Below are 25,324 nucleotides of genomic sequence, written 5' to 3'. Positions count from 1 at the left end.
CAATACACATTAAACTATGTCTACGCAAAATTTCAATTAATTTCACCCAACGGATCAAAAGTTAGAGCAATTTGAGTGTGTGTGGATTTTAAACGGTACAGCCTTTATTTGAACCAGCAACGTGAACATATCTTCGTGTAAAACAGGATTGGAATCGATGACCCGTAGAATGTAATGTTTAGCTGATCGTTCCGCAGCTTCCCACAATCCTCCAAAGTGTGGGGAACCGGGAGGATTTAAATGCCAACTAATCCCTTCGTTGGCACAGAACCTGAACCTCCAGCTGGTTTCGGGCTCCAACGAAATTCGTACCGTTGTCCGAATACAAATCCATACACTTTCCTTTGCGCACAATAAACCGTCGCATTATGGGCAAAAATGGGTCCAAAATTACCCAAAATTCAATATCTCAAAAGCACGCTGAATTCCGGCCATGAAAAACAACTTTCCCGAAGGGAAATCGTCCGGGGAATCGATTGCACGTGGTCCCAAATTGTACCCCGTATTCCCCTAATATCTCAGAAACTGTTCTTTAAAGACATAGTATTCTACAACCATGCATAAAGTGCTTATGTTTTACGAAAAATAGAGCTGTGAAAAAACATTTCCTCCAAAAAGTAGGGGAAAATGGGGTAAAATGGTCCAAAACACATACCTACAAGGCTCTCCGGTCTATGAGACCACGTGCAATCGATTCCCCGGACGATTTCCCTTCGGAAAAGTCATTTTTCGTAGCCGGAATTCAGCGTGCTGTTGAGATATTGAATTTTGGGTAATTTTGGACCCATTTTTGCCCATAGCGCGTCGGAGTGCAAGCAGGAACCTCTCAGTGGACAAATCGGACATTAATTACATGTGCACCACCTTCGTGCACATGCACACAAAAATGGCTAAGTAGGCCTTCGCAGCACCTCTTCGTGGGGCTGACCGTATATAGACCGGACCAAAGTAGTCCACGCCGGTTTCGGAGAACGGACCACTAACCCTCGATGTCGGTAGTTCTTATGGAAGTATGGACTGCTGCACTTGTTTTGGCTTCGACCTGATGCGCGTTAGACATTGGTGGACAACCTGCCTTGCAACGTTTCTTCCTCCGAGAAGCCAGTACCGTTGCCTAATCTTTCCAAGCAGAAGTTGCGGACCGGCGTGGAGTAAACGAAGATGGTAATGTTTAAAGATCATCCTGGTTAAACGGTGTCTTTCTGGGAGTATCATAGGATGTTTGGCGTCGTCAGGCTCGTCCGAATGAAGCAAAGGTCTACCGACCAGTGTTGTAAATTCCCCAAATCAATTGAACTTGTTTGATGAAAATGAGAAAAGCAGCTATCCGCTATCAAATGGGACCTCCTTCGAATGGGTGATATCAGTTGCCTAGTCATTTGACGAAGGTTGGTTGGTTGTCTTTATTAAGGAGATTTTCAGCCAGACGCTGGTTCATCTCCGAGACATTTGACGAAGGCATGAATCATTCTCATTTGAGAAACGCTTAATATCATTCAATTGAGTGTAACCTACACATAAACTGAGTGTAGTGGTAAGCGTGATTATCTCTCACCCCAGCAGGCCTGGGTTCAATCTCAGTCGGCGCCACCGGGATGTTCTGAGGTATAACATCCCTGATCACGCCAGTAAAGCCGTTGATCCCCGGTTCATGAGTTGATGGGTCGATAGGTAGGGTACAGGTGTGGGAGCTGCCTTCTTGGCGTCGGTAGCATTGGTGCTCAGCACGGAAAACAATATCGACGGAAAACAAATCAAGGAAAAAGAAAAAAAAATACGCATAAACGGAGCTCTGGTCGACATTTCAGCGAAAAAGCTAAGCCAACCTGACACCAACCTGACTTCTACCAAACCCCAACCCAATGTTGACCCGACATAAACCCAAAATTTGCCCGACAACAACACGACATTAAGTCAACATCGGCCTTAAATTTGCCTAACATCGATCCGACATCGGGGTTTCTTCCATACTCCACTGTCGTATAGCAAATGATAGTGAGTGACTCAACCGACAGTGACGATGAGCTTCGAATGAGAAAGGGGCTCTTCAAATTATGGTCATGTGAGAATTCGTTTTCACAGAATTGATTGAATGGTTGTATTGGTTCATCTTCAATCGAAAGGTATGAAAATTAACAGCACTGCCACCGACTCTTAGAATACCATTCACGCAAATACCATGTGCCGTAGCTCTCCCGCTCTTAGAAAACCAGTTGGACGATCCTCCGGTGTCTGAAGCGATTGTATCATTCTTTCTTCTTCTTCGTCGCATTTCAAACTTATTGCATATCGCATATTAACTTATAGCGTGTTCTAGATGCACTTACACAGTTATTAATTGAGAGCTTTCGATGCCTGAACCATTTTTACATTGGTATAATTGTGTGGCAAGTCCAATCATACTTCTATGCCCAGGGAAGTCAAGAAATTTTCAAACCCGAAAAATTCGTAGACCGGACCGGGAATTGAACCCAGCTACCTCCAGCATGGTCTTGCTTTGTAGCTGCGCCTTTACCAACTTAGCTAAGGGAGGCCCCTCAACCGCAGTCAAATAGAGACGCGACGAATCAACGTCGTGTAGGAGCTCGATGTGGAGATGAACCTTTTGCTGACGCTGTAACGACAAATACAGTAAGTCTTATTTCTTACTCTCCTTTTTCTGCTGGAGCAGGATCCGAAATTGGCCAGTTGTTCTGCTCTTCAGTTAACTAACTCGGTTCATGCCACCAGAAGTAATTGTTGATGATATCCTTCGGTTATATTCCCCTCGAAATCAAGTCTGCCGGATTGTCAGCACCTGCTACATGTCTCCAGTCACAGCCTTCCGTGATCGCCTGGATTTTCGCAACCCTGTTCGCGACAAATACTGACCACGTAGACGGAGGAGTCTGGATCCACCGCAAAGCACACGAAGAATCCACCCAAAATGTTGTGCAGCCTTGAAGATTTGTAGCTTCACGTACCTTTTCGAAGAGTTGAGGGACAAGCATTGCACCGCTAAGCTCCAACTTCGCTTTGGATTGAGTTTTAAGAGGAGTGACCTTGGATTTCGACGATAGGTGTCTAACCTTGATATTGCCGTCCTGATCTTAACTTCGAACGTAGAGGCATGCAGCATATGCCTTCTTCGACGCATCCGAAAGACAATGGACCTTCACGGCGTTGGGAATGGTCACGCAACGATCTATTCGAATTTCGTTAAGGATGGGTAGCTGGATATGGAGTTATCTCCAGGACTCACCCACCGTCGAAGGTAACGGTTGGTCCCAATCCAACTTCTTGTCATTTTCATCCTCCAACGTCCATAAAAGCTGCATGAACACTTTTGCAGCTGTCGTTGTAGCACAGATAAATCCTAGCAGATCGAACAACGTAGCGATGATCGACTAAACGTTGCGTTTGGAGAGAATTTCATCGGAATCGATAAAGGGAACATCAAACTGGAAGCTAGCTTACGGAATTTTTCAAAGTGAGATGCAATCGACTTAATTTTGAGAACCACTCTAAGATTAGATGTATCATGCTGCTGAAAATAAGCGAGGATAGTAATTGTTTATCCCACACTTGTAATAGAATCTCGGCGGCGTTCAATCACATCAAAGTGGATGTACTTCAATCGTGTCGAAAATATGGTGTTATATTACTTTCCAAAAAGGACAAAATTATCATTAATACAACGCATGAACTGACATTACGCTGCTTATACTGCATTTGTTTATTTATGTGGCCATAAAAATTACATGATACAAGGAATTGACACAACATTGAGCATTCACAATTCATATTAAGTCTGAGATTCAAACTTGATCAAAACGAAGCCCCAATCCTGAACCATAAACAAATGTAGGTATATCCAAAGATTGTGTCCATTGTGAATAACTGAACGTGCCAGGGACCCATCTGGAGGAAAGCGACCTTTGCACGGAAAATCAAATTCACATGGATATAATAATGTAACCTGCAAACACGAGCTTCCGCCGCACATTGAAGTGAGCAATTTTGCTGAACCAAACAGCTGATCGATTTGAGGTCGTGATGAATCAAGAACGCGTGGATGCAAAAACAAATGGAGAAAAGTGAAGAAAAATCGCTTTTCCTTGCACATACCGTCTTGCACGGATTCAATACAAATAGGTCACCGGCGTCTGACATTTTCCCGTATGTTCTACATCACTTGTCTTTCCTAGTATGACGGTTATTTCGGTGTTCCCTGCACTGCGAAAGGAATGCCCGGTATAGTCATCAGTTGCTGGATGCAAGGTCGAGGGCAAGGCCAATAAATTTCCCCACCAAATGGCTTTGTTTATGTGCGAAACATCGACAGGTCCTATTTATATGTAAGAGGGAAAAGATTGTTCGCATCCTACCGGCCATTTGTTGACGAGTAGCACTTGGGCGAAAATGGATCAGGTAAACAAATATTTATTGTCTCGAGCAAAACTGCGCAGTCTAATAGCGAATTCGTTTATTATCGGGGTTGGAACCAGTTCCAACCCGTGCGAACCCGAACTTTTTGTCAGTGCGAACCTCGACCCGTGCCAGGTTTTAAAAACAAACGATCAAACTGACGTTTGCTAGAAAACAAGCAGACCCAATCTTGATACCCGATCCAGGTTGGAACTGAATAATAAACGAATTCGCTATAAGATTGTCCTGAGGTATTTACCAATAAAAAAATGGGCCATATTGGAAGACAGGAGAACGTTTATAAATATGATAACCGTCATTGGCGTAGCCCTGTTGTTTTTTTTTTGCTAAACTGCAGTTAAATAAAAACTTGCAAAGATGCTATTCTTTGGTGCAAGCAATGGAAATATTTACCTTATTTGACAAAACCCAGGAAATCATGACGTTTGATGATTGAAAACAATTTGAATGAAGAAAAGAGACCTACTGCTGTCATGATTATTTGAGATTTGTCAAATAATGTAAATATTTACACCGATTGCATCGAAGAATTCAGTCAAATGGCGTCAAGGCAACTTATTTTTAGGTATTTTTTTTCCTGTGACCAATAATATGACATTGAGGCTTACAATTATTTTAATGGTTAAGCAAATTTGATTATATATTTATTTCATAAAAACGATTGGGACCTGGATTGTGGGTGATTTTGAACAAGCAATGATCGTTTTTGCATGCTTTTTGTAATGAAATCACATAGCGTCCGGATCTCATAAATTTAAGCATCTGAAACTTAAGAAAATTCTCAGAGTTAGGTAATCCATGAATTTGTAACTAGCTTTTTTTAATTTTTAATATTTCATCATCAGTTAAATCTCAGACATAGGGGCCGACATTAAATTCTAGAAGTTTGAAACATGGTAAAGTGCTCGCCGCATAAATTTCATACATTTAGGACTTAGGAAAATGTGCATGTATGTCGATGCACAATTCTTAAAATTCTGAATGTTAAAATAAGAATAGTTTTGAGATCCTACACCCATATGTTTTCAAGATTTTGACACTTAAAATAGATATCTCTGATACAGATTGTAAGCTTCAATTCTTGGAATACAAATTTAAATAAAAGTTAACGAAATTAGATCAATTATCATAGTTATAAATCCTGTAACTTATGCAACGTTTCCTGAACATCTATAAAACTCCATATTTATTCCATCTCTCTTAATTCTACGAAGATCTCTGAGAATCTTTGCACTTTTGGAAAGGCACCTATCATCTACATATATTCTTGAACATCTGGAAGTTTCCTTGAAATTTAACGAAGTTCCCAAAACCTCCAAGAAGTTCATGGAGCTTTTTTGAAGTAAGATCTGTGACTCCAAACTCCAAAGAAGCTCCCTAAACTGAAGTGAGAGTCCCTGAAGTGCTTTAAAGTTTATTGAACTCTTTTCAGATATTTTACAAAATTCCCTGAACTTTTTCAAAATTCCTTACACTTATATGAAGTTTTACGCAACTCCTCAAAATGCTACAAAATTCGCAAAACATCTACAAAGTTTCCTGCACTTCTACGTTTCTCGTTGATTTTCCGCGAAGTCCCATAAATGAAATTTCTTCCATTTGTACGTAATTTCCACAACTATTCCAAATCCATGAGGCTTCAAAACAGTGCCCTGAAATTATATAGAGGTTCCCGACCAATAATGAGCTTCCCTGAAAAAAAAGTGTTCCCTTAGCTTCTACGAAGCTCCTCAAACTTAAATAAAATTTTCACTTCTACGCAGTTTTCAGAACTTTTCCAAGTTCCTTGTTTCTACGATTTTTTTTCTGAAGGTCTACGAAGATCCTAGAATTTCTACTAAGTTTCTACAATTTCTTCTTCGAAGTTCTTGAAGTTTTACGAAAGTCTCAGAAGTTGAAGAAAATAACCTGGGCTAATGGCCAATTTGTAGAGCCTGAAGACGTCTTATTATGCCAGCGATTAAATATCGATATAATTTAATTTCTCAAAACTGTTTCTTTTAGTCCAGAACATAAGAAAAGTAGTCAACTAAAAAGGACTTTAAAAAAATCTTTGTTTGTGGTCAAATTTTATTAATCGCTGTTAAATAGTAACATCGAACTTGAGCTTGAAAAAAGATACCAAACATTGTGCGGGGGGGGGGGGCTATATAATTCTGGAGGGGACCTGGCCCCCTTGGCACCCCCATTAGCTATGTCAATGATAATCGTTTCATTACTACACTGAATCTTTTCGACACAAACCTACTGTTCTCATTGGAGTCATTCACCCCTATTATGTATTTCGTTCAAAACGAAATTCCTATACAAAAAATTATTTTTTTGTATGAGAATTTCGTTTCGAACGAAATACAGAATAGGGGTAGTTTTCAGAACGGAATGATGCTTGTCGCATTTGATTTGAACATGTTTAACGGTGGATAAAGTTTATTCCCAGTATTGGACGATCATAGTGAAGACCTGTAGATGTCATGAGTATAAATTGTTTGTCCATGTGTTGCGTCGTATTGCAGTGGACTGTAAAACTACCGTTAAACCAAAGCTGCTTTCATGCAGCGGAGAGAAGCGATTCTGATTCCCCAAGTGGAATCTAACCAAGCTTTGTTGATTACCAATCAACCAGGAACTGCCTTGATTGCAGTCGGCCACCAACTAATCAAGCGGATGTTCTAACTCTTTCTTAGCCCTGAAAAGGGCTGCACACAATCTCTACAGCTTGGTGAAACGAGGGACTTTCGGTTGGAGACAAAGGAGCACACACACACACACACACACACACCATAAATTTCACTCCATCTTATATTGTCTTCGTCTTCTCGGTACAAATCGTTTTTCTTCAGCCGTTCTCGGCTCACCTTCTTCTTTCCTACTATGTTGTATTTTGTATTTTGCTGATACTGCTCGCCACGTCGACACGCAACTGAACTGTGTGGCTTCGACTTTCGACTTAAAATGATCTTTATTTCTTGTGTTTGTGTGGTTTACATTTATGAATTTTTTCAAGTGACACAGATGCGTCTTTTCAACTTTAGTTCATTTGAGATATTAATTATTATTTACAGTTACTAGTCCTATCAGGCCTATTTTAAAGTATGACCACCTTGGTGGGATTGGTTTGATTTGAATTGGAAAAAGGAGACTACTTATAACTACTATTTACAACTACAACTAACCTACAACTACTATATGCACCTAACCTACTATATACAAGTTGCTTATCAAAGCATGTTCTGATAAATTACATTTTTCTGCAAATTTAGTCTTAATTTCGTTAATTCTTGAATCTATTTTGGCAATTCCTGCCTCTTCGTGTAAATTTGTTATTCTAGTGTCGAAAGGACGATCAAGAACCATCCTCAGCACTCTATTTTGTGCGACCTGAATTTTGTTCCTGTGAGTCTGTGCACATGATTCCCACACCGGAGCTGCGTAGAGGATCGCAGGTGCTATGATTTGTTTGTAGACGGCCAGTTTGTTTACCCTTGAGAGGCGAGATCTGCGGCAAATCAGCGGATACAGACACCTAACCAAGGCAGAACACTTGACTACTGTTTTCTCTACATGCGAACGGAAGAGGAGCTTTTCATCAAACAACATCCCGAGATAGGTTACTTCGGCGGACCACTCAACCCTTGTGCCATCCATGATTACAGTACAAGATGGAGCCGGTTTCAGTTTGGGCGATTGCCGATGGAGGAACATGATCGCTTGTGTTTTGGAGGCATTGATTTTGATTTTCCACATGGTGGCATAATCAGCAAAGGCGTTAAGGCATCGTTGAAGTTTGTTCGTTATTTCGCGAGGCATCCTTCCTTTGACGGCTATTGCGGTATCATCTGCGAACAGGAAAAACACGCAACCGTCACCGAGGGGAGGAATGTCGGAAGTGTAAATGCTGTAAAGCAAGGGGCCCAGCAGACTGCCTTGCGGGACTCCTGCTGGGATGGAAAACGTGTCTGAAAGACAACCATTCAACGATACCTTAAACGACCTTTGCTGAAGGTAGTTTCGGGTGATTTTAACCAGATGTAATGGGAAGTTGAAGTTACAAAGCTTGTACACAAGTCCGTCATGCCAAACATTGTCAAACGCCTTTTCAACGTCTAACAAGGCCATGGCTGTGGACTTGGATACAGCTTTGTTACTTCGGATGTTATTCATCACCCGTACTAGCTGATGATTGGTGGAGTGCCCCTTTCTGAATCCAAACTGTTCCGGAAGGAGAATGTTGCTTTCCTCCACAAACTTGAGCAAACGATTGAGAATGAGTTTCTCGAACAATTTGCTCAGCGCTGAAAGGAGGCTGATTGGTCTGTAGCTTGAAGACAATGTTGGATCCTTACCGGGTTTGCGGATTGGTATGATTTTTGCTACTTTCCAGATGTTTGGAAAGTAGTGCAGTTCCAAACATCTGTTGAAGATAGCGGTTAGAAGAGACTGCACTTTCATGCTGAGTCTCTTCAAGATCAAGTTGAATATGCCGTCAAACCCGGGGGCCTTCATGTTCTTGGTGCATTTCAGCGCTGAGCAAATTTGTTGTACTGTAATCATATCCACCGGAGGCACGACACAAGGGGAGGCATCTAGGTTTTGAACGCATTGCGCAACCTGATCTTCGAGCGGACTTTGGATAGACGAGCCAAGCAAATGCGATGAAGCGACATGCTCACCGATCGCATTTGCTTTCTCCTGTGGGGTGATTAAAAGCCGATCGTCATCTTTTTCGACTCTGAGAGGTGGAACGGGTTTGGGATGAGTTTTCAGCACCTTGGCTACCTTCCAGAATGGACGGGAGCGGTCATCCAGATTCTGGACAACACGCCCGAAACTTTCATTTCGGAGTGAGTCCATTCTGGAAGCAATCTGCCTGTTCAGATCGGCCATTTCACGTTTCCTCGCTAGATCTCCAGTCCTCTGAAACTGGCGTCTACGCACATTTCTCAAGCGAATCAGTAATTGGGTGTGGGAATCAATGGAAACAAACTTACCCCTCACAGGAACTTGTCGAACACACGTCTCGTCAGCCACGGATATGGCCTGGTGGAGCCCTTCCAGTGCCCGGTCGATGTCCTCTACGGTGTCAAGTGGCGGATTTTCATCGATGTTTCTGTCGACCACATGCCCAAACTGCACCCAGTTGACATGATGGTAGTCTTTGCGCAGGCTTTGAGCAGGTTCCACGTGGGTGCCGACTTCAGCCACCACCGGTTGATGGTCGGAACTGAGATCGTTGATCGCCATCGGTTTGGATAGTCCAATGTTCGATAGAAAAAAGTCCAACGTGGAAGGGTTTCCCGCCGGAGAGATGAATGTCGGTTCATCAGGGAATTTCACTGTATACAGCCCATGCTGCGAGTGGTCGAAGAGCAGACGTCCGTTCTGATTCCGCTGATAGTTCCGCCATGCTTCGTGGCGGGCATTTAAATCGCCCCCAATGACGAATCGTGAGCTCGTGCGAGTGATGGTGGTCAGATCATGCTTGAATTGGATGCCTAATCCATTACTGGCAGCACACTGACGAGGGCAGTATACGGCGACGAACCGGACGTTTCCGGTTGGTGATTCCACCTCGACACTAAGGGCCTCGATGATAGAAGTGCGAATATGCGGCAGCGTGCAGAACTTGATTCCTTTCTTGATGATGATCGCAACACCACCCCCCCTGGAGTCAATACGATCAAGCCGGATAATGTGGTGATCAGGCAACCAAAAGCTGTCACCGGATTTAAGATGGGTCTCTGTTAGGAGGCCCACGTCGATACTATGCTTGCGGAGGAAGTCAGCAAGCTCGAGTCTTTTTGCTCTTACAGAGCATGCGTTCCATGTGACGACAGTTATCGGTTTAGACACCATACTGAATAATAAACTTACCGAGCACTTGGATCTGTTCGGGCTTGCTGCGGCACTGGCGAAGAGCGCTGGTCATGTCGACGAAAATCTTCATCAGCTCATCCGCAGAGAAGAGATCGGGATTGGCGTTTTGTGCTGGTGGTTGTCTCCAGAATCCAGGGGGGGATGGAGAGCTTTGTCCAGCTGAGGCACCAGACGTTTCTTGGCGGGGGCCGGATTGCACCCGTGGATTTGCTTGATCGTGTTGCGTAGCAGGAAGAGGCGGGAAATCCTCCAGTCTGAATGCCGGCGTATTTTCCTTCTTTCGTCCTGGTTGATTTCTTGTGGACGCCTGCTTTCGGATCCGTTTGAAATCTTCGCGTTTGGGGCACTGTTTGTCGGACCCTTGATGAGCGCCATTACAGTTGGCGCATTTGGCCGCTTCCGACTCGTCGACAACACACTCGGAGGAGATATGGTTTTGGGCGCATTTTCCACAGCGCGGCTTGACGAAGCAGTTTCGGGTGCCGTGCCCGAAATTCAGGCAACGTTGACACTGGGTGACGTCGTGACGGCCGCCACGGTATGGCTCCCATCGGACAATGATGGAATTGATGGAGCGGATAGCCTTCAACGCATTGAGCGTCACCGTTCCCTTCTGGAAATGCACCAGGAAAAGACAATCTGGATACCTTTTGACGTTCTCGTCCCTCCTTGTCATCCGGAAGACGGCAGTTGGGGCCAGCTTGTAGCGGTTCTTGATTTCCGCTTCAATCAGCTTCGGGTCAAAATTCGGTAGACCCCTGATGACGACCTTGAATGGTTTCTCGCCGGGAATGTCGTGGGTGAAAAATTCCACCTTGGTAGTCCTCAGGTGGGCAACGACCAAGTCATACTCCGCTTTCGTGCGGAGCATAACCTTGGTGCCGACTCTGCCCAACTTGAATTCGGCTTTAACGCCCAGCGAAGCCAGATCTGCGATGAGATCGTTAAGATGGGCATTTTTTACTACCAACGGAGGTAGCTTTACTTTTGCCGTGCTTGTGTCGGCAACGTCACCGAAATCTCCGACATCACTACCGTTTGCCGCAGTAGCATCGCCGCGAGAAATCGTGCAATCGGACTGGCTCCGATTCTTCTTCCTCTTCTTGCTGCGCTTTCCTTTTGCAGCTGGCTGGGTATGCTCATCGATGGGAAGAACAGCAAACCTGTTCGATGTGGACACACCGGAGCTACCTTCACCGGCGTCCTGGTCCTTCACCGGGCTTCGCGAGCGATGCTTCCCCATTTCGGGGCACACACACACGCACGACAAACCACGAAAGAAAGAGCGCGAACACTAACTCACAATAATGACTGAACTGTGTGGACAGGTAACCGTGCTTTTATACCTTTATTGTTGTCGTTGTTCGTTCTCTTGTCGTCGAGTTGCTGGTGATCTTCATTATCAGGGCGTGGCTAATGCTGCATATCTTTTCCTTATTCAGTTCGTTGCGATGCGGACTGAACATACTGCCACTCCGAAGAAAGTGATACCAACAATCAATACGAAACTAACGATTTTAATTTGGCTCATTACTTGACTAGCCTATTGGTCCCAAGCAAATCAATTGACGTACCCCATTCTAGTCGAAATTCTAGTACTACACTATGTTTGTTTTGATTCACTATGAAAGTTTGACAGATAAAACGAGGGGTTGGTGGATTTTCCTATGTTTCGAGGAGTGAATCGATTAGCTTGGGACCGAAGATAGTACCAGAGCTGAGCCAAAAAGTTGAGCACGTTTCTTCGGGATCTACCTTTCTTAGAGTTACCTCTATGGTGATACTGTTGATACAGCAGGTTGTTCATCTGGAACGCTTACTGGAACCTCCTCCATCATTGGCAATGGTGCTAGCTTATGAACCGGACGTTTGAAGATGCTATTCCCCACGACACGAGTGAGGCCATCGGGACCAGGGTGGGAGTTAACGATTTTACCCATTTTCCACTGTTGTGAAGGTACGTTTTCTTCTTTTAGCAGTACAATTGTATCAAGGACCACATTAATATGCTTCTACGTCCATTTGGACCGTTTTTGAAGCTATACCAAATATTCTTTCGACCAGCGTTGCCAAAAATGCTGTCGAAGCAGTTGAATATGTTGCCATTTTGACAGTCGATTGATAGGTATATCATTAAGAGAAGGCTCGGGGATAGCAGTTAAAGGTCTATCGATCATTAAGTGGCCAGGGGTCAAAACTTGTGGGTCATTGGGGTCAGGGGAGTGCGCAAAAAGAGGTCTCGAGTTTAGAATGGCCTCGATTTAGCAAAGCAAAGTCGCAAATTCCATAATTGTCAAGGAGGCAGACTGATACACTTGCTTCAGAACAGTTTTCACGCTTTTAACGCCGGCATCCCATAACCCTCCAAAATGAGGTGCGCTCGGGGGTATTGTGATCCATTTTATCGCCTTAACTTGGCAATTATCTGATAGCTTTCCGTCAGTGATGTCCGACTTGAAGAGCTGGTATAGCTCACGAAGCTCCAATTTTGCGCCTATGAAATTGGTTCCATTATCACTATACACCTCGTCCGGAACTCCTCTTTTAGAGACGAATCGCTGTAGTGCTGCCAAAAATGCGTCGGTTGATAAGTTCTCCACTGCTTCGAGATGTATTGCCTTCGATACCATACAGACAAATACGCAGATGTAGCCTTTCACTGGAGCTATCTTCCTAGCGGTTTGCTTTATGTAAATTGGTCCAGCGAAATCGCTCCCAACTTTTAAGAACGTAGGTGCCATGTTGACTCGATAAGAAGGCAGGTCTCCCATGAATTGACCAACCAGCCTTGGATTTGATTTGAAGCACGAGATGCAACTTCTGGTGACCTTGCGTACAGTTGACTTTGCATTTAATATCCAATAGCGTTCGCTGAGGGCAGAAATTACACTACTGGAGCCAGCATGCAGGTTTTTCCTTGTGGGTTGCAGCAATTAATCTTCTTGTAACAGGGTGCTTGTCCGGAACGATCCATTGGTATTTCGCTTCGTAAGGTAAGTTGCTGTTTCGAATTCTTCCTCCAGTAGTAGCCCATCGTTCAGAAATGGATTCAGATTGCCGAGTCGCTTGCACGGTTCTCCAGCTTGAAGTCGTTCGATTTCATCTTTTAGTTGATGCCTTTGAATTGCTTGAATAATTCGTTTCGTTGCTTCTCTTAATTCAGGAATTCTAGACCATTGAAATAGGCGGAACAACCAAACGTAAACAATGGCATTAAAGGCAAATTCCTCGAGAATCAAAGCACATCCAAGCAATCTAACACCATCATCTGATAGAGCAAACTTCCTTTATCGAATGGCATTTTTAGTTTGCGTGAGAGTGTTTTGATTCTCAAGAATTTTGTGTTTAAAGCCATTGTTTACGTTTGGTTGTTCCGCCTATTTAAATTGTTGGTCTAGATTGTTGGAGACAATGTAGAACTTCGTTCACCAATCTTCAAACGACAATTTGAGATAAAGCGAAGGACGTAGGCAACGATTCTCTCAGTCTTGCGGAAGGATTCAAACTTCGTTAGTATCGGAAGCTCTTCATAAAGGGTTGCTATGTTGACTACTATTTCAGACCTTAATTCCGAGATTTCTTTATCTTGTAGTTCTACAGAGATTTCAAGAACAACATGTGAAAAGGGCATACAAGCTTTTTGTAAACAAACCTTCTTATGCCCTTTTCTCGCCACCCATATGACACCAACGCACACCATCAACATTACTGGGTAGGAGAAGCATTTCCTTTCCCGATGATATTGTTGGTTTGCGTGGACGACCCTCGGTTGGCGAGAAAAGGGCATAAGAAGGTTTGTTTACAAAAAGCTTGTATGCCCTTTTCACATGTGGCTCTTGATTTCTTCTTCGTACGTGCGAAGTGTCATAAGTCTGAGTAGCAACCCACCTGTTATATTTTGGTTATGCTTGTTTTTTAGACAACCTTTCTGCACAGAAAACCAAATGCAGTGTCCCCCCCCCCACCCCCGCCAGTAGTGGCGGGGGTGGGGGGGACACCCCTCACCATCCCTCTCCAAAGGGGGAGTTTGGTAAAGAGAGATGATAAACCCGATTTGTACCTTCCTTAAAAGTTGTCCTAAAGGGTGATACAGTCAAAATTTGGTCAAGGGAAAACGCGTGTAAATCGGTGAAATCGTTTATTTAAAAAATCAAATTAAATTTCTTTTTCAAGTTCAATTAGTATAAAATTCAGGAAAAATATTCAGTTAGGCTTCCGCTTTTCCAAATCCGAATTGCCGGGCCTTACGCTTGACCCCTGCCATCAGATTTTGTACAGCCACCTTGTCCACCTTCTTCGCCGCAGAAAGCCAGTTTGCCTTGAACTACTGCTCGCCCTTAGCATTTTTTTTGGTCTTCTTTAGGTTCCGCTTGACAATAGCCCAGTATTTCTCAATTGGGCGGAGCTCTGGCGTGTTGGGAGGGTTCTTGTCCTTGGGAACCACCTGCACGTTGTTGGCGGCGTACCACTCCATGGCCTTTTTACCGTAATGGCAAGATGCCAAATCCGGCCAAAACAGTACGGAACAACCGTGTTTCTTCAGGAAAGGCAGCAGACGTTTATTCAAACACTCTTTCACGTAAATTTCTTGGTTGACAGTCCCGAAAGCTATGAAAATGCTGCTTTTCAAGCCACAGGTACAGATGGCTTGCCAAACCAGATATTTCTTTGCGAACTTTGACAGTTTCATGTGCTTGAAAACATCTGCTACCTTTCCCCTTCCTTTTGCCGTATAAAACTCCTGTCCCGGAAGCTGCTTGTAGTCGGCTTTGACGTAGGTTTCGTCGTCCATTACCACGCAGTCAAACTTCGTCAGCATCGTCGTGTACAGCCTCCGGGATCGCGCTTTGGCCGTCGTATTTTGTTTATCATCGCGATTTGGAGTCACTACCTTCTTGTAAGTCGATAGTCCGGCTCGTTTTTTGGCTCGATGCACGGTTGTAGACGATACACCCAGCTTATTTGCGGCATCTCGGAGAGAGAGGTTAGGGTTTCGCTTGAAACTACCGGCAACTCTCTTTGTCGTCTCAGCGGCTTCCGGTTTTCGATTTCCCCCCGATCCAGACTTCCTGGCTGTCGACAAACGTTCCCCAAACACTTTAATTACATTTGTAACGGTTGATTTGGCAACTTTTAGCGATTTTGCCAACTTTGCGTGCGAGTAGCTCGGATTTTCGCGATGCGCGAGCAAAATTTTGATACGCTGCTCTTCTTGCTTGGACGGCATTTTGACAACTGAAGAGTGAATTCCAAAATCAAAATAGGAGCAACATTCTACACACACACACCTTCAAAATGAGGGGTGTTCAGGTTTTTTAAATGCAAAATTGAAAGAAATACGTCAAGTTGATATTGACCAAATTTTGACCGTATCACCCTTTAGCTCGCTATCTACTTTCTATATGCAATTTTCACACTGCCGTAATCTAAACGGAACTATCAATTCTATACTTTCATCTTCTCCTCATCTATCGTATAAAAATTACCACTTCAGTCTGTTATTCGAAATATCATCTTCAACTATGTAAATCGTTGACTTCACGCAGAAGTAATACTAAACATATAGTCAAAGAGTTAATTGATAAATATCTAACTTCCTTCTTCTATTTATTTCATTTTCCAGTCCAATTCGACAGATTGACAAACGACAGCAGTCATGCAGCATCTTCCAACGGTCGTAGCTCCAGCAGCGGAGGAAGCGATGAGAAACATCTGATACCAATAAACAATGGCATGGCATCTGGAGCAAACGATGGTCACGGTGGAGAAAAACCTGAATCCAAAATTGAAGAGGACGATGATGATGATGATGATTATGAATTGGTACCACCGGACGGTGGATGGGGCTGGCTTGTGTTGGCCGGTTCAATGTTAGTTAACATTCTTGTACCTGGCACTATTAAGAGTTTTGGAGTTTTGTTTGTGGAATTTCTCGAAGCATTCCAGGCGACACCGTCATCTGCAGCATGGATTCCAGCGTTATGTTACTTTCTGTACAGCTCACTAGGACCCCTGTCCAGCATACTATCGGTCAAGTACAGCTACAGGACGGTTACAATTGTCGGAGGAACGTTTGCCGCGGTTGGGATGATCATCACCTATTGGGCGACTTCAGTTAGTTACCTGTACATCAGCTATGGAGTATTGGTGGGGACGGGAGCTGGACTTTCGTTTCCGCCTACAGTTTACATAGTTACGTCGTACTTTGTGAAGCTAAGAGGTTTGGCAAATGGACTGTGCATTTCCGGTAGTGCGTTGGGATCGATCATATTGCCTCCAGTTTTGAGATATTTATTGGTTAACTTTGGTTACCGGGGAGCTTGTTTGATCATGGGTGGGGTCACCCTCAATGTTTGGGTAGCAGCTATATTCTACCAGCCGGTGGAAAACCATATGAAACGCGTGAAAAAAGTCAAACAAAATGCAGAGATAATGGGCAATGATACCATTATGGAGGAATCTGAAAACAATGATGATATGAAAGTGGGGCATGACCACGAGAAATCTGCGTTCAAACCAAAGTTTATGATCACTGGTGATGATACTCCCATTGCTACACCAACATTGGAACACAAATCTCCGGATATTTTCCGCTTTAATCCCAAGAATGGATTGGTTGACAGCTTTGCTAGAAGTGTATCGGCAGCAGCCGTGCCTGCATCCTATCACAAAGAGGATGGTAGCCACAGGCATCGTAAGATCAGTACTCCCATTAAAGAGGAACACCGAAACTTAACCTTCACTACACCACTGAACGAATCACAGGGATCACATTTCCGATTGAATAGACTGAACTCTATCCGTGGGCAAAGGCCTCCAAGGCGATCCCCGTCTACTAGCAGCTTCCAATACATCAGCACGCCATATCACGGAAGTACTCTCTCAGCTCTTCAGCCTAAAGAATTTGCCTCACACCTTTCTTTAAGATCGATCGCAGATAGTTTCAAGCCATCCACCAAACAAATGGGTGCTAAGTCCGAGGAAAAGACTGATAGCCAAAAATACTTTGATCTTACTCTTCTCCGTGATCCATCATATCTAGTGATACTTATATCCAACTCCACCAACGCTATTGGTTACACCAACTTTATTATCTTACTACCAGCGTACGCAATCTCACTAGGGTTTGACAAAAGCCTCGCGGCGTATCTGCTTTCCATTGTTTCAACGTTAGACCTGGTAGGACGTATCGGAGGCTCGGCGCTTTCGGATACCAATCTCATCCCCAAGACGTGGTACTTTGTTGGTGGTCTCTCAATATCGGGTCTAGCATTGGCTGTTCTTCCAATGGCTAGTTCATATACTATGGTAAGCGTTTTCTGTGCTCTATTCGGTTTAGCTTCGGGCACGTATGTTGGAATCACCGCCGTTATCATGGCGGATATGCTAGGAACCGAACGGCTTACATCATCGTATGGAATCAGCTTATTCGTAAACGGAATTCTGCAACTTATCGGACCGCCGATATGTGGAATTATTTTCGAGCAGATGGGTGATTATCGGCCATTGTTCACTGCACTTGGTTTCGTTCTACTTGGAGGATCCACGTTATGGGGATTCATGCCTTTAATACGAAGAAATAAACGCCGCAATCTGCAAAAAGCGGCTGAAGCTCAACAGGATGCAGAGAAAAGTCTAATAGCTTAGAATACGTGATCCAACCTAAAGACCAATCTGGGAACCAGAGCTAGTTATTTATCTTGGTAGGTATTGCGCATTGCGTGTAATAGTTGTGCGCAACAACTTTTAAAACTACGGTTTTGCGTTGAATCGATTTAGAGTCTTCTGCGCACTTATTTCTTGTGAACTAAAGGATAAGTGCGCCCAAGCATTTGCGCACAACTAATAGCAAAAATATTACGTGCAGTGCGCAATGCGCAATATGCGTTCATCCTAGTTAGATATCGATGCTTTATACAGAAAACAATCTACAAGATTTTAATCTTCGATTCTCTTACGTGTGGATCGACGATGATCGTGATATGACAATTCAAAACAGATTTCTTTCAAAATATGCAGGAAAGTAAGAAGTATTTAAGTGCATGTAAAATAATCACTGTACGGCGTAACCGTATTCTACGATACGGTGTAGCAGAAGGGCTACTACTGTAAAACTGATATTTAGGTCAAAGAAAATGAGAAAAAGGAAAACAATACGAGTATTATATTTTTAGGTATTTTACAAATTGTGTGAGCTAGAATCTGAGCTGAGCGTATGAATGATTAGATTATCTTTAGAAATAGGCACAAATCAATATGCCATAACAACAGTTGAATTCAACTGATGAAATGGAAACAGTGTAACAGTGAAGTGCACGTTTAAAATCAGTTTTATCTATGTAGTGTTTGACATCCAATTTTAATTTTAACATTACGTATTAAGAAGGTAGACGATTCCATATATTTATTCTGCTTTTGTCTAATCGGTTCTTGAAATTATCGATTGAAGTCCAAATTTTGATCAAGAATTTACAGAAGTTTTCCACCTATGGAAAACACGCCCATAAATGCTGAACTGACAAAGGTAGATTATAATATTTGGAATGGAGAATTAGGTGAAAAATAAAGCAATGATGATTGAAATTCTTGTTTATTGTACTAATAAATATCCGAAATCCAAATGATCCTTTGAAGTGTGAATTTGCTTTCATTTACATTATCGCAACAAAAAATAATAAATAATCACCAAGCAAGTCAAGTGGAAGGCAATCAAATTTCTAGAGCACAAATGTGTCCTCACAGACAATGAGACATAACACATTGAATATTTCACATTGTAAAACATCGTCACTATTTGTTGTTGTGATGGGCTAAACAGATGGCGGTAGTTTATAAAAATCAAACGCAAGGGAACTGATTATGCACGCCACACGTGGCGGTACCACCGACTAAGAAACATTTAAATTGACCGTCAAAAGCAATCTCGATGTTTGTCTGTGGTGTCCTGTTTGCTGAACTGTATAGGAAAATTGTGGAATGATCCTCGCCGACTACCACCCTACGAGCATCGCTGCGCATTGATACGTCTGCCGACCTTGGTTAATGGGAGGATCTTGTTGCAGCGGCTTTTCATATTTGACATCCTGAATAACAACATAGACTGCAGTGCCCGGTACTGCTGAACAACATTCATCACAAACGTTCCAGTCAGAACAACTCGACATGCAGATTTTTTCCGCTTTCCTGTGAACCGCACCCTCTTTGGACTGAACAATCCCTTTGATGTTTGTTGTCGTCGTTTTAATGAAGTGTTTATCAATTTATTTTTAGAAACAGGATTAAAAGTTAACTGTAATATCTGTCTGTACGATTAATTCGATGACATGTAAATCAATAAAAAGAATGTAAAAAAGTGGAGTTCCAGTTTCATTGTTGTATGCTTTGTGGGAACTGATATTTGTGCTCTTGAAATTTCGAAGTGACAGTAAGATCAATCATAAATAAGGTTTCCTTAGCTATTTACCTTAAAGCGTCCTTTACTCCAAGCTGCGAAAAATTCTGGGAATCAGGTAATCGTTTTTAAAAATCGTAGGGTAGGATCCCGAGAAAAAATTCAAGACGTTTAAAACTAATCAATCGGGTTCTTTATTTTTGAAAAATATATCCGTTTTAATATATCATCTGAAAGAGCTTCGTTTTCTGAGCACAGCGATATTTTTTTCGAACCCACACACTTTCATCTCGATTTGTAAATCAAGATTTAAAGCAAAATAATAACTTCACTGTTTGACACTAAACTAACAAACTGACAGCTCGCTTCCATGTAAAGTGACACCGAGGGGCGCCAATAAGTTGATTTTTGCAAATGTAATCTTACTTATTTAAAATAGTTCCAGTGTTCCAAAATTGATGAAATTTTGGGTTTGGGTTCCATTTTTAATGCAGATTACGAATATGCATTTACCTCAATACCCTTAAAGAACCCAATTTCACAAATATTAAAGCTACTATTCAACTTCTTTGTGGATTTCATACTTCAAATAACTGCTTCTATCTCCTGCAATTATGAAGCCTCGGAGTTGACTCAAATGATACGCCGGAGCCTTGGCAGAGCATACCGAGCACCAGGCGATGTTATAATAAGAGCACCGACAAACCGACATGACACTGAATTCTGACTTATGTCCGGAAATCGTAAACGGCCGATTTAAATGTGCAGTGATCCTTCGGATGTCAAAACCATAGGATTTTTTGATGTTGATAAAAATAATGTATCGGCCGATTTAAATGTGCAGTGATCCGAACTGTCAAAACCATAGGATTTTTTTTATCTAGATATCTAGACACGAACCAATTCATAACTTTTGCATGCGGGTTCATGGCTTAGCTAAATATTTCCCGCGAACACGGAGCCAGATGTCAGTAGTGTGCTTTGGTCAGACATTTTATTGTTTTTGCTATGGTCATTCATATCGGTTTGTCGGTGGTATTTCCAGCAATCAATTCGAAACTACAGATTTCAAATTGGCTCACTACTTGACTAGCCTATTGGTCCCAAGCAAATCGATTAACGTACCCCAATTTGACAGATAAAATGAGGGATTCGTGGATTTTCCTATGTTTCGAGGGGTGCATCGATTGGCTTGGGACCGAAGATAGTACCAGAGCTGAGCCAAAAAGTTGAGCACGTTTGATGTGCCTTCCTTGGTTTTGTTTTTCCGTCGATCTTGTTTTCCGTGCCGCGTACCAATGCTACCGACGCCAGAAAGAAAGCTCGCACACCTGTACCCTACCTATCGATCCATCAACTCATGAACCGGGGACCAAAGGCTTTACCAACAATCAATACGAAACTAACGATTTTAAATTGGCTCACCACTTTAGTAGCCTATTGGTCCCAAGCAAACGATTCTAGTCGAAATTCTTGTACTACGCAATGTTTGTTTTGATTCGCTATGAAAGTTTGACAGATAAAATGAGGGGTTATTGATTTTTCCTATGTTTCGAGGGGTAAATCGATTAGCTTGGGACCGAAGATAGTACCAGAGCTGAGCCAAAAAGTTGAGCACGTTATTTCGGGACCTTCTAGTCTTAGAGTTACCTCTATGGCTTTACTTCCCTTCCGAAGGAAGGTGTGATCAGAGATTTTATAGTTCAGAAAATCCCGACAGTGCCAACTGGGATTGAACCCAGGCCTTTTGGAGTGAGAGGCAATCACGCTTACCACTACACTACCGCCTGATTATAACCGAACTGTTGAAAATTCGGTAAAAATTACTGAAGTCGGTAATCATTTCAAAGCGTGTACTATGTTTTCTTCTCAATTTCACGGTAAAAAATTAAAGGGTTATGTCCTAGACACGACCGCAGTATGACCAACAATCAGTACGAAACCAACGATTTTAAATTGGCTCACTACTTGACTAGCCTATTGTTCCCAAGCAAACTATTAACGTATCCCATTCTAGTCGAAATTCTAGTACTACGCAATGTTTGTTTTGATTTGCTATGAATGTTTGACAGATAAAGTCGTGAAATGGTCTTCAAAATTCAGTAGTGTAGTTTTCTCGCTATGGTGATTTTGGAATTCCGCCTTTTTAAAATGTTAGTCTAGAATGGTCACTCTATCGATCACCGGTATAGAATGAAAGAATTCAAACGCACATTGACGAGTGCACGGATGGATTTGAGTTCACTCACTCGACAAAAAGTGACACAACAGCGGGGCCCTGTTTACTAAAAATGAACATATATGTGTTCATTTTTAGTAAACAGGGCCCCGCTGTTGTGTCACTTTTTGTCGAGTGAGTGAACTCAAATCCATCCGTGCACTCGTCAATTGCCGGACCTGTTTTCACTGACATGACATTCGTGGTGAACTTGTGTTTGTTTTTGTTTTGATTTTCCAGTGACAGTCGTTCCGTTCACTTCACACTCTTGGTTTGTTATATTTGCGCTAGTTGCTAGTTTGTTGTTAATTCCGAACTTTCGGGACTTTGATTAGTTTGCGAATAATAATTGTCTTACAACGCTTATTTACCGGTCGTGATAATTAATTTGTTGATCGTACACGAAGATGTCCGGTCGAAAGTGTAACAACTGCGGGAGTGCCGATATCGAAGTGGATAATGCGCGCGGTGATGCGGTGTGTACCAACTGCGGATCGGTGTTGGAGGATAACATAATCGTTTCGGAAGTTCAATTCGAAGAAAATGCACACGGTGCATCAAGTGCGGTGGGCCAGTTTGTGGCTTCCGATTCGAAAGGTGGTGCGACGGCCTACGGGAAGTTCCATGTCGGCACTGGAACAGAATCGCGCGAAGTTACACTTCGTAAGGCCCGGCAAGGTATTACGCATTTGTGTCATCAGTTGCATTTGAATAATCACTGCATCGAGACGGCCTGTAATTTCTTCAAGATGGCCTTGATCAGACATCTAACCCGAGGCAGACGAAATACCCACATCTATGCGGCATGCGTGTACATTACCTGTCGAACTGAGGGAACATCTCGTAAGCTTTTGAAATCTGAATGAGGTATTCGTTTTTAATGATTTTGTTTTTTTCTAGATCTTTTGATTGACATTAGCGATGTGCTGCAAATCTGTTGTTACGAGCTGGGACGCACATATCTTAAGCTTTCTCAAGCTCTTTGCATCAACATCCCGTCTATTGGTGAGTGGTCATTTTAGTTCACATGGTCGTTTCAATACCAAGTCCAGGCGGAGATTCCGTTGACAACTAAATCGTCTTTGAAAATTACTGGACTTTGTGTTAAATTGTATGGGATGTTATGCATCATAGATTCAACATGGCGTCCAATGTTTTTGTTTTGATTATTTCGATCATCGTAAAATACCAGTAAAATAATTGGTTAGACTTCCAATTATTCTGTTTATTGTTCCACAGCACTCATTGTCTTGAACAAATATTAAAAACATATTGAAATCTTGATCTCGAACTAGGCGACATACTGATGAAAAAGTCAAACATGAGGGTACACCGATAGGCTGCTAACAACTTGGGAGAGCACAAGATGACACTAACTACTAAATCCTCAGATCTATCCGTTTTAAAACACATAAATTAAATTCAAACAGTCGAGATCTCGGCTCGCCAAGACATCTCTAACAGGTATCGCTGATATCTGTGGTTTGGTATGAGAGAGTTGAAGCCATTTTTAGTTATCACCCGTTGCACCCTTAACTGCCAGGCTAACAATAGTGAGACACAGAATGCACGAAATTGCACTTTGTGTAACCCAGAGGAATATTTGGCATTGATGAACAAAAGTTTTTGACGAAGGTTTCTGTGAGGGTCAATTCCAATGACGATCTCAAACATAATTTTGTCAATATCTCGTCAAATCTTTCTATGACAATGATAAATCTCAGCACTGGTACCACAAACATGTAAATGAAGAATAGGTGGCATCTCACGTGCAACGGCGACTGCTAATCGCCATTCATTCATACGTCGACGGTGGTATCACGATTGTGCTCATGTCAGTTCCCCGAACACCATGGTCTTTTTCCAGAATAAGATTCTGCCTTTTGATTGCTGTTCGTTCCATTCCCATTCGGGTTGACGGGGATCGGGGAAGTGACATTCGGGAAGTTCTGGGTCTTCCCCTTTCTGACTTGAATTTCAAGATAAACTTTAAAGGAATACTGAAGAGTATGCCATGAAAATTTAGAAGAGAGTTTCATAGTAATTCCGAGAAAAATTCCATGTGAAAAGAATTCTGCGGATGACTTAACTCTTTCCCGTCCAGGGCGTTTTGGAAAAACAGATATTGTAAACCAATATCTCTGAAGTGTCTTAAGATACTGACTTGACTTGGTCATTTTCTTAACTATAGTAACAGTATTACATATCATGTGACAATAGTCTCACAAAAATGGGTTTAACTGTCATAACGTCATTGCATAAAATGTTAAAAAAAGGCGTGGTGCATCAGAGTAAGAGACGAGAAAGAGTTAAAAAGTATTATTAAAAGAATTTCAACGATAATTTTAAGTGAATTCAAAGAGAAGAATTTCCTACTACTAAAATGTTTGTTTATTTACTTATTGTTTTGTGGTTTACAATTATTGTACATTTCAATTGGTTTAGCCCGAAAGCTCTTCATCTTTGGTGATTATGTCTGTAACAAGTAACTGATTGATTTTAGTTTTACATTGTAATAGTTTACATTTTGCTTTTAAAAACTACAAGGGACAGCCCTATAGGGTTGAACGCAATGGTGACGTAGGACTACGTGGTCTTATATAATATATATTATTTGTTAACTGCAGCAGGAGCTTGTGTTTTGTGTAGGGACAGGAATTTGAGCGGGGTTCTCTCTGTTTATACTCTTTAATATGATGCGCTTAACATAGATGGCCCACAGCACCTCACGAAGAGCTACTAATTCCGATCAATAGCGGTGCGGCTTCTACCTCCTTCCATGGATGCTCATGTGGGCTGCAGCTCGCTGCTTGCAGGCAGCCTTTCGTTGTGTACTGGAGAACACCACCACTCACCACGCGGTGATTGAATAAACACCGTTTGGAATTCAACTTTAAAATCTGTGTTAGGGAAATCGCTTTTCGCAGGCAATCGGTGATAATTTTTAATTATCAAATCAACAGTTGCACATTCATGCAATTTTCAATAGTGACAAGTGACCTGAACACCAGCCAGGTGGTGAACCTCAGAATTACTAGTGCGCGTTGGACTGTTGAGGATCATCCTCAGGATCTTGTTCTGGATCCTTTGTAGTTTGAGGTGATGAGAATGTGCGCAACTCTCCCAGATTGTCAACCCGTACTCTATGACGGGAAGGATTATTTGCTTGTAGACAGTAAGCTTGTTTTTCAGGGATAGGGTGGATCTCATATTGATTAGCGGGTACATCGACCTTATCAAGATGTTGCATTTCATTTTTGTTTTGTCAACATGCTCCCTGAACATCAGCTTGCTATCGAGTGTTAGTTCGAGGTACACTACCTCTTTGGACCACTCCACCACTGTGCCGTTTAGGCAGATTTTGTTATTCTCAGACGGAAGATTTGATTTTGTTATTCTCAGTCTGGGAGATT

General features: G+C 42.4%; 2 protein-coding genes across 2 annotated transcripts in view; both read left to right on the top strand.

The window, feature by feature from the left end:
* Positions 1–18,528, top strand: part of hrm (hermes) — a 44,949-nt gene extending 26,421 nt beyond the window's left edge. The window contains exon 3 of the mRNA XM_065220939.1: positions 15,926–18,528. Coding sequence (XP_065077011.1) covers positions 15,926–17,949 — 2,024 coding nt within the window. The 3' untranslated portion in view covers positions 17,950–18,528. The remainder of the gene's footprint in view (positions 1–15,925) is intronic.
* A 3,696-nt stretch (positions 18,529–22,224) lies between these two features.
* The window catches only part of Brf (Brf RNA polymerase III subunit), an 85,228-nt gene continuing 82,128 nt past the window's right edge, over positions 22,225–25,324 (top strand). Inside the window, exons 1-2 of the mRNA XM_065220940.1 lie at positions 22,225–22,754; positions 22,812–22,916. Of these exons, the coding sequence (XP_065077012.1) occupies positions 22,319–22,754; positions 22,812–22,916 (541 nt within the window). The 5' untranslated portion in view covers positions 22,225–22,318. The remainder of the gene's footprint in view (positions 22,755–22,811; positions 22,917–25,324) is intronic.

Source organism: Ochlerotatus camptorhynchus, unplaced genomic scaffold, assembly GCF_037179485.1.
Source record: "Ochlerotatus camptorhynchus isolate MF236.1 unplaced genomic scaffold, CSIRO-AGI_Acam_v1.1 ptg000136l, whole genome shotgun sequence".
NCBI classification, from domain to species: Eukaryota; Metazoa; Arthropoda; class Insecta; order Diptera; family Culicidae; genus Ochlerotatus; species Ochlerotatus camptorhynchus.
This window is presented reverse-complemented; position numbering and strand designations above follow the sequence as displayed.